Source organism: Passer domesticus, chromosome 7, assembly GCF_036417665.1.
Source record: "Passer domesticus isolate bPasDom1 chromosome 7, bPasDom1.hap1, whole genome shotgun sequence".
Taxonomy (NCBI): Eukaryota; Metazoa; Chordata; class Aves; order Passeriformes; family Passeridae; genus Passer; species Passer domesticus.
In genome coordinates this window covers 8,972,361-8,984,956 of record NC_087480.1, presented here as the reverse complement: position 1 = coordinate 8,984,956, position 12,596 = coordinate 8,972,361, and the positions used below count along the sequence as shown (strand labels likewise).

General features: G+C 55.5%; 1 protein-coding gene across 1 annotated transcript; it reads right to left on the bottom strand.

Annotated features, from left to right (window-relative positions):
* Nucleotides 1–612: 612 nt before the first annotated feature.
* On the bottom strand, nucleotides 613–10,976 carry ATP1B4 (ATPase Na+/K+ transporting family member beta 4). The gene is made up of 9 exons (XM_064426784.1): nucleotides 10,857–10,976; nucleotides 10,608–10,665; nucleotides 7,928–8,090; nucleotides 5,238–5,366; nucleotides 4,317–4,421; nucleotides 3,893–4,089; nucleotides 3,204–3,260; nucleotides 2,516–2,611; nucleotides 613–2,016 (listed from the first exon to the last, which is right to left on the bottom strand). Exons 2-9 carry the CDS (start codon nucleotides 10,662–10,664, stop codon nucleotides 1,855–1,857), a joined length of 966 nt encoding a protein of 321 aa, XP_064282854.1. The 5' UTR covers nucleotide 10,665; nucleotides 10,857–10,976; the 3' UTR covers nucleotides 613–1,854.
* Between the last annotated feature and the right edge of the window lie 1,620 nt (nucleotides 10,977–12,596).

Below are 12,596 nucleotides of genomic sequence, written 5' to 3'. Positions count from 1 at the left end.
AGGACCTCCTCTTCCATCAGAATCCTTCCAACAGACAGATAGGGAATAGATATTAAATAAAGTTTTATCTTGTTGCTAGTGTGAAGGCTGTTAGTTTCATAGCATGAGACACAATGATTTTGGTTTCCTTTCAAGACGCCACAAATACAAATGCTTTAAAAGAGCTAAAGCAATTGGCAGACAGAGAAATGCTTGTGGGTTTAACTTACTTCTGATGTCAAAAGAAGAGCCACTCCCCCAGCAACATCCTCCTTGGCAGAAGCCAGTTTCTGTTGGTCAGAAGATGCCCTTGCAGATAATTTGTGCAGGCAGAATGAATATGTTGCCCTGGTTCTATCAGTGCTATCTGGACAATGACAACTGAACAGAATTAGTTCCTAAACTACCTCTGGTTCAGGTATTTAATAGCTCTTAATAAATCCTTTTTGCCAGATGGTTGGTTGTGATGCTTGGTGAAGAGTGAGTTGTATTGTACTGAACTCTGGCCTGGGGAAGTTTATCAAGTGCTCAGAATTCCAGGATGTTGTTACATGTTGCTTGGAAATTCAGTCCCTAACTGGCAGCACAAACTGCATCTCTTACCACCAGAGTTTCAAGAATGCCACCATAGAGTTAATTTTACTGTAGTCGCTTTATTTTAAATAGAAAAAATCACTTCTTAGAGACTGATATAGATCAGGAAATGACGGCAGATGAAGTTCCTTGGCTATGGATGTAGGACAAACATTCCATAATGCCCCTGTTCAGGCAGTAATTTTAGTAAGTGTGCTTTCCCAGCAGTACTTTACCCAAGGTGTCCTGTCCTGCTGTGTTTTGTAGCTCCCAGCAAGCAGAGTGCAGCTGGTCTCTGTCCCATCCGAGGCAGGCTCGGGCTGCTCAGGGCAGCGCGCTCTGTGTCTCATCAGCCTTTGGGGTGACAGATGCCCTCACTCACCCCAACACTGTCCCCTCAGACAGATGCCCTCACTCACCCCAACACTGTCCCCTCAGCTGTGAGAGGACTGAGCATTTCCCTGCATTTTGCTGCCTCATTACAGCTGTGACCTCTCTGGAATGGGGATGAACAGGTCTGAGAGCTTTGGGCAGTGCCTGAGCGGGAGGCACTGCCAGCCTGTGAACTGTGACAAGAGAGATCCTCTCACTCATCCTGTCCAAGAGACTGGGTGAGGATCCCTGGGGCAGGGAGGAGTGCTGCAGTGAGGAGGAGGGAGGGAGAAATGCATTCATCTTCCCACTTTAGAAAGGAACAGCTGGAAGGGTTCAAGGCCAAACGATTTTCTGTGGCCCTTACTCAACACCTTGGGTGTGATCAACAAGCTGTGTAAAATGCTGCAGTCAAGATGCTTCTGGGGCTGGAAAGCATTTTGAGAGCTGCCATTTTCACTTTTCCACTCTGTTATTGCAGGAATAATCCAGGATTTTTGCTGTTTATTATTTTAACAAGAATAGTGCTAATAAACTACCTCCTTTTTAGCTTTTGCCTGAGAAATGCATATAAAACTATTCTAAAAAATAAAATTTAAAGCCAGGAAAGATGCATTCCACAGGGATCACTCATAAAAGAAGTTATGAAAATAGCATTTGGATACCAGAGGTTTTTTTCAATCAAAAGTGAAATCTTTTGCAGGTTCTCTCCCCAGAGAAAAATTTCTAATTTTTACTAATAATGATTTACATCAGAAGATGAAAAATGTGAATCCACGCTTTTCATTGGTTTCCTAACTATGAACAAAAATAAATTAACAATAATCTCCACGTGCCTGTTTTTCCTAGCAGAAAAAAATGCTGGCTTGATGCTTTAAAAAGGAAAAGGCCTTTGATTGACTTAACCTAAGTGCCTGGTGTTGGCAGGGGCTACTTCCCAATGCTGAGGGTGAAGATGATTCGGCCCAGGAAGCGGTCGCTGTTCAGGTCGTTGATAATTCCTTTCCCATTCAGACTGCACTGGATGGGGACCAAGTAATTCCTCTGCACGTCTGTAAAGTGCATAGCCACCAGAGGGGAGGTGTAGTTGACCTGGAAAGAAAGGAGATTTCAGTGTGATTTTTTGAGGGAGCAGAAAAGCCAGCAGGGCTTTTTTGTTCAGTAAAATAATTTGTAAAAGGTTCGTGGTTCCAGGCATCTGAGAGTGCCTGCCTGCTGTCCATCAGGGTCCCTCAGCATGCTGAGCCTTTCTGTGCCTGTGCCTGAGCACGATGGATCACTGCACGTTGCCTCTTGGGGTCATTGCCCAGGACAGCACCAGACCATGGGACTCACAAATGCTTTCTGCTGTCCTGAAAACCACACACACTCACACACACAGAATCACACACACAGTTACACACTCACACACTGTTACACACACACATAGGTTGTCAGACACAGAAACATAGCTCTGTAATCCCAGTGCCCGTGGCCTCTGTCCTGCCCACATCTGCCCAGAATAGCCTGACAGCACATCTGGACCCTGTGCAGCAGCTCCTGCCCTCCCATTCCCAGGGAAGCATAGCAGAGATGCCAGACCCTCACTCACGTGGGTGAACTTGCCATAGTAGGGATAATACATGAGGTCAAATGTCCCATTCCCAGGGTAGAAATCCACCGACCTGAGGTGACTCTCATTGCCTTTCTGTGATCAGAAAATAAACAGAGACACACACACACACATAGGACATGGAACACAAAATACAGCTCCCCTCAGAGCTTGTCTCAGAGCAGATGTCCCTTGCCAGCCCCTGGCAGTCACTGCCCTGCTTCCAGCCAGGGGAGAGTGCAGCAGTGCAGGCATGGGCAGGGCTGCAGTTTGCTGCCTGCTGATTCCCTGCTGCACCTCTGCTCCCTGAGGGTGTGACCCAGCAGCTGCCTGGGCAGGGGGAGCCCTTCCTTCACCCCACTGCTGTTGGCTTGCAGGGTTCCCCCCGGACTGAGCATGCTGCAGAGCAGCTGGGGAGGGATATGAGGGGTTCCTACATCTCCCCACTGAGCTGCAGGCTCCAGCTGGACCTGGCAGCCAGGCCCAGGGGCTGAGCACGGTGAGGCTGCAGGAGCAGGCTGGAAGCAGGACACTGGTGACCTCTGTCACGCAGCAGACTGACACATGGGCAGCACTGGGCCCTGTGAGTGTCTGGGCTAATATGAGGACAGTTGTGCTGAGGCCCATCAGGAGGACACGTTTGGCCTGTCCCCCCGTGCTGCAGGGAGGGCAGGGAGGAAAGCAGTACCTGCACTTTGCAGTCCACGCTCACGGGGACCCCGGCACCAGGGCGGTAGCCTATGATCTGCAACAGCAAAAAACATCCAGCCTTGTATGAAATGCAGTGCCAAGCACGTGCTGCCTCCCTTTTCCAGAGCTTTAACCTCTCTGGTGCCAGCCACGTTGCTCAGGACAGGAGCTGTGTGTCCCTCAGCAGGGTCTGCCACCCCACACTGTGCAGCCTGCCCATGGCTGAGGGCTAGATTGCTGCCTGAGAGCAGGGGCAGAGCAGAGACCACGGAGTCCAGACCCCCTGGAGCAACACAGCCTCTTCACACAGTTCACATCCCCCCCATGCTTATTTTCCCAGCAGTGAGCACTGAACCACTATGCTGTTAGACTTCAATTAAATTAAATTCCAAGAAAACTCCCATTGTAAAGTATCTGGGGTGTGGGGTGTTCCCCTAAAGCTCAGTTCCTCATGAAGAAGGGCCTGGCAGAAGATCCTCCAAGCACTAAGGCCTCAGAAATCAAATGGAGTAAGTTTTATAGTGGGTTTATTTAATGTTTTCTAGCAAATATGGCCTGCAGGTTTGGGGATTCTAGTTCCCTTTTTCCCTGGGCCTGAAAAGCGAAGGAGTTCCAGTCCCTGTGTGGCTTTCATCACACTGGGATGCCCCCAAAGGAAGGAATTAAAGCAAGCAGCTGTCTCTGTACCCGGTTCATCTTCAGCAGGATGCAGGGCTGGCCTCTGGAGTAGCCAAACGTTGGGTCCTCGATGCCGGAGCAGTTCTGCAGCAGCGAGCGCTTGAACTGGCACGCCTTCTTCTCCTCACTGTCATTGCCCCCCTGGATGAAGTACTGGCCTGGGACACACTCGATATTCTTCTCCTCCTGAACTTTGTCATCATAAGCTGGTGGGGACCAAGAGACTTGTTACACCCCCCCAGACCTGCACAGACCCAAACTCCCAGAGAACAGCCACATGTCACACCTGGAAAGGCAAAGCTCCCACGACCTTGTGAGCCTCCCTTTCCAGATGTGGCTCGTGAGGTGCCCAGGAGGAGACCCCTGCACCACATGCATGTATCCATGGATAAAAACAACCTCAGCATGGCTCCCAGGGTGACCAAGAGCTCACCTGCTAGGAAGTGGTGCATGCTGTCCACGTAGGGCTGCCACGTGTTGGGCTGGGAGACATTGAAGGCAATGGTGAAGCCATTCAAGTATGGTCTGATCATCACTCCTGAAGAAGGAGACAGCCCTGGTAAGGCAGATGTAGGTGGAGCAGCCATGGGCTGCGTGCTGCAGGGCTGCTGCATCGTCACTGGGCTCAGGCATGAGGGGCAGCACCAGCTCACAGAGCAGCTCTCTTCTCAGCCTGCTGATCCCTCACCTTCATTTCACCCCCAGAGAACACCATACACATCAAAATATCCCAGGAAACCTGGGAGGTATGGAGAGTCTCAGTAGTGTTGTGGGTTAGTGATTGGGACTGCACAGAGTGGCTGCAGGTCCCCCGTGTTCCCACCTGTGTGGGCAGGTCCAGACAAGGAGCAGGGCAAGGGGCCCTTCTGTTCCCCACCAACACAAAAACAGAGTGAAAATGCTGTGTGTCTGACACAGGGAAAGGATTTTCTGAACATTCTCTTGCCAGAACTCCCCCAAATAATAATGCATAAAAGCAACTCTTGATTTGCATTTTACTTTGAAGGCATGAGGTATAAAGGGCCAGCAGATGATATGTATCAGCATCACCTATGAAATACCTAAACTTGGCTTTTGCCTTGAGAATAATGATAACAATAAACAATGCAATGAGAATAACAATGAGTATTATCAGGGTGAATGCTTCTCATGGGGCTTTTTAGACGTCTGCTCCTCTGCAGAGACCCTGCAGCTCTGCCAGTGTCCCGAGGTGAGAACACCCTGTGCTAGGGAGGGCTGGGTGGCTGTAGGAGTGCACAGCTCCAGCAGGGCTCTGCCTGAGGTGCTCTCCATGCCATTTTGGTAGGACAGTGATGGGCAGAGGTGGCCGAGGCCGGGCTGGCTGGGTACTTACCTGGTGGAGACACACGGTCCCGGAACCTGGGCGTGTAGGGGCTGAGCGTGAGCAGCATCACATACAGGCAGAAGGCAAACATTCCCGCCAGGCACGTGTAGAAAATGAAGTAAAACAGTAAGATCAAGCCTGCAAAACAGACAGGCATGTCGCTGTCAAGGCAAGCAGAGCACATCCCGTGGGATGTGTCCCACAGGGATGCACAGACGTGCTCAGCACGGCGTCCTCTGCAGCTCTGAGCCCGTGGTGGAGGTGGGAGCTTGCAGCCCAGCCCTGCACACAGACCCTGGTGTTTGTGGCTGCAGGACTGCCAGCTGCTGCAGTGCTGGGGTAGCTGCTCTTTGGTTCTGTATCCCTTTTGCTGCACAGCCCCTCCCAGAGCTGGGTCAGGAGCAGGTCTGTGTGTCCACCTGCCTCAGCTCTCTCCAACAGACAGACCCTCCTGCCCTTCCCACCCCCTCCTGGCATGAAAACATGCAAAGGTGCCCAGTGGCTTCAGCCAAACCCCTGGTGGGGCTGTGGGATGATGCTCCTGCCCTGATTCCTGTCCCCTGCCCGGGAGGGACCCTGGTGCTGGCACTGAGCAGGCAGCATCGCCCAGGGCTGCAGCACCACTGACTGTTTCATGGCCCAGACATTCAGGGAACGGGTTTGTTTTTCCTCTGGACCAGGCTGCTGGCTGAGGCTGTCTCAAGAGGCCCCAGCCTATGAATAAAACCCAGCAGCTCAGAAAGCAAAGCGAAGCCCTAACCCAAATATTTCCCAGGAGAAAGGTTCCGGCGGCTCGGAGGGAGCGCTGGGAACACAGATGTGCTCTCCTGCCGTGCCTCTGCCAGGGCCACCGTGCTGGGAACTGCTGCGTCCTGCTGAGGGCTGAGCCGGGGCAGAGGGACCATCACTGTGCTAGTGGCACAGAAGGGACAATGTCCAGCCCTGCCAGAGTGGTGCTGGGTGGTGCCTCTGCCCCAGCTGGCAGCAGAGCTGGTGCTTGTTGGGACATCTTCCCCCTGCTGCTCCCTTTTCTACGCTTCCTGCAGTGCAGCAGGGATGTTGTCACCAGCAGAGAGGGGGTGCAGCCTTTCCCAGGGGCTGGGGCCTCCAGTGGTGACTCTGTGGCCAGTTGTCTCCCTGCATTTTGTGAGTACAAATCCCCTGAGGCCCCCATTTCAGGGGACACCTTTAGAGCCAGCACAGGGGAGCAGCCCCAGGCTGGGCAAATTCCCTCCTCCCCACCCATGAGCTGAGAGTGGGAAAGTTCAGCTCCACTCACTTCCAAATGCTCTCACTTTAAAATAAACTTTGATTTTCATAGTAGCTTCTCCTGCCCCCAGGTAGAGACAAGTGAGCACACGTGTGTGCACCAAGGGCACGTGGGGGGTCACAGAGCAGAGCACAGTGACCCCAGGGGACAGGAGGATGCTGCACCCACCCCAGTGCTGCTGGCACTGCCAGCAGTACCTGCCAGGGTCACAACCACACCACACTGAGCAAATCCTCTCTCAAGGATCTTCTCAGGACCTGGGGAAGCCTCCAGAAAACCAAACCCACATCACTAGGGACTCACCCTACTGATCCTTTGGTCTGTGCCTTCCCATCCAGGAAAGAAGCAGAAAAGCTTGTCTGCCTCTGTGGCCAGCAAAGGGCACAGGAGTGCAAACATGAACGTCAAGGTCTGTCCCAGACTCATATTTGCAGGTTTTCAGACTCCTCTGGTGCTGGTGGGAAGCTTCCTTTGTTCCTCCCAGCTGCCAACACAGGCATTGCAGAATACCCAGAGCTCTTGGCAGGGGCATGGGAGGGCTGTGGGGCTTGTGGTGCATTGCCAGTGCCAGCCAAGGGCTGCAAACACCCAGCAGCAGCCCCTGGTAGCTCACAGCCTTGCACTGATGGATGTGCAGGTGAGTCTGGATCAGGCTGGGATTTTCACTCTGCCAAGGGGGCTGGCAGAACAGAGATGCAAAGATGGGTAGCACCCCATGTGCTTGTGGCACCTTGATTTTGAATCAAGCCTGCAGCAGCACTCACCCACAGGCTGCTCTTACCCACCCTGGGCACCTCCAGTCTTTGCAATAATTTTTGAAGGGCACTGGATGTGGATAAAGTAGACAGGGCACTCAGAACCACCACAGCTGGCACATCCCAGTGCACTGTGGGTCCTGCTGTGGCCCCTGTCACTACCTGGAAGCCGTGGAGTGACAGTGCTGACAGCCCTTCCCTCCCTTTCCAGAGCCAGGCTCATCCAGGCAGGGAGGGCTGCTCTGCCCCGTGGTGTGCACCCTCCACAGAGCACCTGCCCAGCCCGGGCACTCTGCCCCAGCACGCTGATGACACCAAAGCCACTGTCCCCGGGCTCAGTCCCTGACTTACACAGGCAGGGGCAGGGGTGCTGGTGGCAGCAGGGCTGCAGCAGGCTGACCTGCAGCTCCCATGCTTGCTCAGGCTCTAAACTTCTTTCTGGGACATAGCCTGAAATCTTTGCTTTCAAACTCTCCCTCAACATTAACCTCCAGCCCGAGGGTACCTTCTACATGATTTTCTGCTTGTCCTCCTCACTAGTTAGAAACATTAACACTAAAGAAATGGGCAGGGGTGGTCAGTCCAAGCTATCAGGGACATTCACAGGAAAGTGACTCTGTTGTGAAGCAGAAAAAGCAACAACCCCCAAAAGTGGGGCTTGAGGAAGGACCTACCCCAGCTCTTGGCTGTTCTCCCCAAGCATGTTCTCTCCTCCGGGTTCCACAAGAATATCTTCATCTCCCCAGCCAGGTCTGCCCAGGTTTTGCTCCCCATGTCTGCCTTAGGCTCGTCCTTCTCTCTGTCAGGATCCTGGACCTTCTCCTCATGCTTATTTTCCTGGAAGAGTTGCAGAACACAACCCCCACAGGCAAGCTGAACTTCTCATTGGCCAAAAATAAATGCAAAAGCACTTAATATCTGGAAATGTTTCAAATTTCCATTTTCCCATCATCACTCTTGAGTTAAAGAGAGGCAGTTTTGGCTGTTCCAACTTAAGATCATTTAGAACCCAGCATCCATTTTTCCATTACATCTACGTCACTGCTGTCACACTGGGTGCTGTCTCCTTGAGCTGGCATTTACAGAAACTCATCTTTTTCCACCTGTGTGAACATGACCAGAGAAAACCTGTGATCTGGGAAGGCTGGGGCTGTTCCCACACTTCTGCAACATCTCTGAGTTCAAGTGCACATTCTCTGTGCTGCCACAGATGATAGCAGGCAGCAGCATTTCAGAGACCAACCAGCTTGTTTTCCTTGGCCTGTGAGCAAGAATTCAGCCTTTGAAGAAATCCCTGTGTTGTTACTTTTTTTAATTACATCGAGTTCCAGGGAAAAGCATCTCCCCAGGTTGCAAGAGTCTGTATTTTGCCTAAGGGGTGAAAACTTGTTTGTCCAGAACTCAGCAACACAAATCCTGCGCCTGGGCAAGAGCCACTTGAGAGGCAGAAGCTGTCCTGAATTCCCCTTGGCTCGGGGCCGGTCCCAAAGGCAGCCTGGTGGGAGAAGGTGCCGGCCTTGCTCTGAGCTCGGGGCAGGCCCGGGCGGAGGGCGATGCTGTCCCGGGCCGGGTCCGTCACCGCCGGCGGCTCCGGGGCTGCGGTGCCGGCTCGGGCACGGAGCCGGGGCAGCCCCGGGAACCGGGCACCGACCCAGGGCAGCCCCGGGAACCGGGCACCGACCCAGGGCAGCCCCGGGAACCGGGCACGGCCCCTCCCGGAGCCGGGACACACGGATAGGGATATTCGCAAGCCGTGGGTTGCCCCCGGCGAGCCGGGATGTGGCCGACAGCTTGGCCAAAGCCTTGCTTGGAAATTCCTTAGAATTGGGGAGGAGAAGTTGAACTGTGCTCAGACACACAAACACCGCAGCACAGTGAGGATGGGAGGAGAGTACTGGCTCCGAAGGCCGAGCGTGTCCCCTGGGAGCCGGGGCAGAGCGGGGTGCAAACCCTGCCCATCCCGGCTGCCCCCACGGGCTGAGTCCCGCGGGGCTCTGGCAGCGCTCCTGTGCCAGAACTGCCCCCGGCTGCCTGCCGGCCTTTGGCACGGCTCCCACAGCCGGGCTGGAGCCGTGCCGAGCCAGCTCCTGCCCGCCCTGAGGGGCAGGGTACACGGGTACGGGGCTGGAGAGAGCAGCGGGTCTTGGAGCCGGGAACAGCGGCCCCAGCCGGGAATGATAGCATAGAGCCCCAGCAGTCACCAGCAGGGACCTGGGACAGGTGTGGGGCTGTACCCTGCCAGGACACGCACAAGGGAACAAGTGACCGACGAAGAGGGGGAAGAGGAGGTGTTCTTCCTCCCACTCTCCTCATTAAATAAAAGAACTACCAGGAGATGTTTTGGAAACGTTTCCTCAGACTGCCAGGGCAGGGGACACTGCCCAGGTGGACTCCACACTGGTGCTTAGTGCTGCCCTGGGGAAAGCCCTTTGGATCTCATACCAACTGCTACTGGAGGCAGCAAGAGCCCACACTCAGAAGGTGCTGCCAGTGCTTAGGGCTGTTTGATATGGGGACAGCTTCCCCTGTCATGGGGCCTCACCCTGGGAACTGAAGGAGGTTTTTGTAAGGAGAGATGTTCCAGCTCTCCTGGCTCTATGCTGTGTGTCCCTTCACTTGGTGAAGGTCCTGTCCTGCTGGCTGGGACAGGCCACGAGGGCTCCATGGCAGCCCAGGGAGGCTGAGGAAGCCCCAGGCTCACCCTGTGGTCTCTGTGGGGCAGCTGGGCAGGGTGGGATGATGCCAGGACCAGGTCCCTGGCAGATGTCTCTCAGCTAGGGAGCTAGGTCAGGTCTGGAATGAAGCACAGGAGGTTTATCTTTGCAGCCAGGACAGAGATGGTCTTGGAACAATCCCTTGCACCCGGAGTGGCAGGAGCTGGGACAGGAGTGCAGTGGGGCAGGGAGAAGGCAGAGCCACAGCAGTGTTGGGACACTGGAGAGCCCTGAGTCACTGCCTGCTGTGACTGCTTGGGAAGCAAATCTGGGGCTCATCTCTGACAAAATCATTCTGTGCTGGCTGTTGTGGGTGTCCTGGGGGAGGCCAGGAGCTTTTCCCCATTCTCACCTCAGACCAGGTCAGCTCTCAGTGTTGGATTCCTCCTGCTGAAATCCAGGTATGCAGGGGGTCACCCTGCCCAGGTGTTCCTGTCCCTTCTAGTCCCCCTCACCACCCAGCACCACTGGCAGACCTGGCACGGCCCTTTAACCCCCTCCCATACAAAGTGTTTTGCCTAAGAGACAAAGCAGCATTTCCTAAAGCAAAGTAGTTGTAAATCTATCAGCCAAAGCAGGTCCTTGCAGCAGCTGCCACCTCACCTTGTGAAGTGAGGCTAATAGCCCCCAAAATACTCACCACGTTCTGGCTGGGGCTCCTGAGCTCCACGCCACTGGTGCTGGTGTTGCTGGCCATTCTTGGGTGGGAAGCACAAACAAATGTGAGTGTAAAGCACAGCAGCACCGTGGGTGTGGGTGCAGTGTCGTGCTGGCTCTCAGGGACTCACAGACGGAGAGCCCCCGCCCCAGCCCTGCTCTCTGCCCTACAGCACCCCCTGAAACAGCAGCCGTGCCGAGACTGGGGAGCAACGCTGCCTTCCCTCCCTACCCGCAGAACCTTGCTCTTCAGGAGTGGATCAAAAAATAACTTGTTTTCCTAACGGGGGAAGCTCAAGGCGGCAGGATCCTATCTTGAGTGCTCTGGCATCTGGTGCCCTTTGGAGCAGCCTCACCGCATCCTGCCTCACATTTGAGCTCCCATCGCTGCCAGCCAACGCCCTACATGGGGAAGCCAGGCTGTTTCCCCAGGAGACCGTGTAGCTGTGAATAAACATTAACAAATCGCTGGGGTTTCCGATGGCGAGGAGCGCCGGTCAACGTGTGCTTGTCAGTCACAGCGGGGCCGGGGTTAAATTGCGAAATCTCTTTCGCGGTGAAAGGGGTAGTGAGAGGGGCAGGCGGCTCTATATTTATCCCCGCCAGCAGAGCCAGGAGTCCACAGCGCCGCTTTCCTCGCCACCCACACCTGTCAGACAAAATCCAGAGGCACACCGTGCCGTGCCAGGCCGGGGCTGGGGAGGCTCGGGTTTCCCTCGGTCGGGGAATCACGGGCGGGAGGCGATGCCCCGGGCAGGCGGGCTGCGCTGATGGCAGCGGGGCCGCCCGGCCCTGGCCGTGCCCACGCAGCTCTCCAGGAACTGCGGGGCTCGTTTTACACCTCTGCCCAGCCTGAGCTCGGCACCATCCACCGCTCATTCTCTTGGCTCCTTTCCAGTGGCAGCGGTGACCCTTCCTTTGCCAGACAACCAGGCCCTGCTCAGGCTGCCTGGCCGCAGGCTGGGACTGTGCCCGCAGCACGGGGACATTGTCCCGGGCTCCGCGGGGCTGCGCGCTGCCGTCCAGCCGGCACAGCACCAATTCTCCCTCTCCTCTCCCGAGCGTGGCAGAAAGCCGCTCACCGGCTGCGCTGATAAATGGGCGCAGCGGGACGCAAAGAGCCCTGGCAGCGGCCCCGGGCTGGCCGGGGCTGCCGCTCGCCGCCGGTGCCGGTGCCGGTGCCCGCCCGAGCCAGCCCGCCGGCAGGGGAGCACGCCGGCAGCTGTGCCCACAGCTGTGCCCACAGCTGGATCCCCTGGCCAGGCTGGGGCAAGGTTGTCCTCCCGAAGCTCGGGAGGTGGAATGGGAGGCAGGCTCTCGCATCGCTGTCGGCGCACACTTTCCCTTTTCCCCGGGGAGAAGCCGGTCATTAGGCTCTTATCCAGTGAAAGTGTGGGGGGTTTAAAGCAGAGGTAGTATTCGTTTCTTTTATGTTGATGACATGTGCTTGAAATAATTACATGACTTGTACTTAGCACTTCTCAGCCCAGGGCATTAGAGAGATTTACAAGCAATTATGAAGCCTGCTGGGAAGATGCTTTTATCCCCATTTTGCAGATAGGATGTGGAAAATAAAGGTCGAGGGCCTGCTCTTGCTCCTTGGCCATGGACACGGAGATTGCAGCTGATTGCTGTCTCCGTGGAATGGGGCAGAGGCAGCAACAGGCACCGCCACGGGAGCGGAGATGTGCGAGTGCCGAGACACGGAGCGCCGGGCCGGGCCGGGCCGGGGCGGCTGCCCGGGGCTGTCGTTCGCCCCTCGGGGAGGAGGGACACGGCGAGAACGGGGCCACAGAGCGGGGCCAGGGAGATTGTGGGGAAGGACAGATGTCCTGGAGCAGCTGGACCGGAGGAGGGTGGGAGCTGCTGAAGGCGAGGGGATGGAGAAAGACGGGGAGAGAGGTGGGGAGCGCCTCCGGCCGGGCTGCCGTGAGCGCGCCGAGCTCTCCCGGAGGCGGGCGGGCACCCTCCG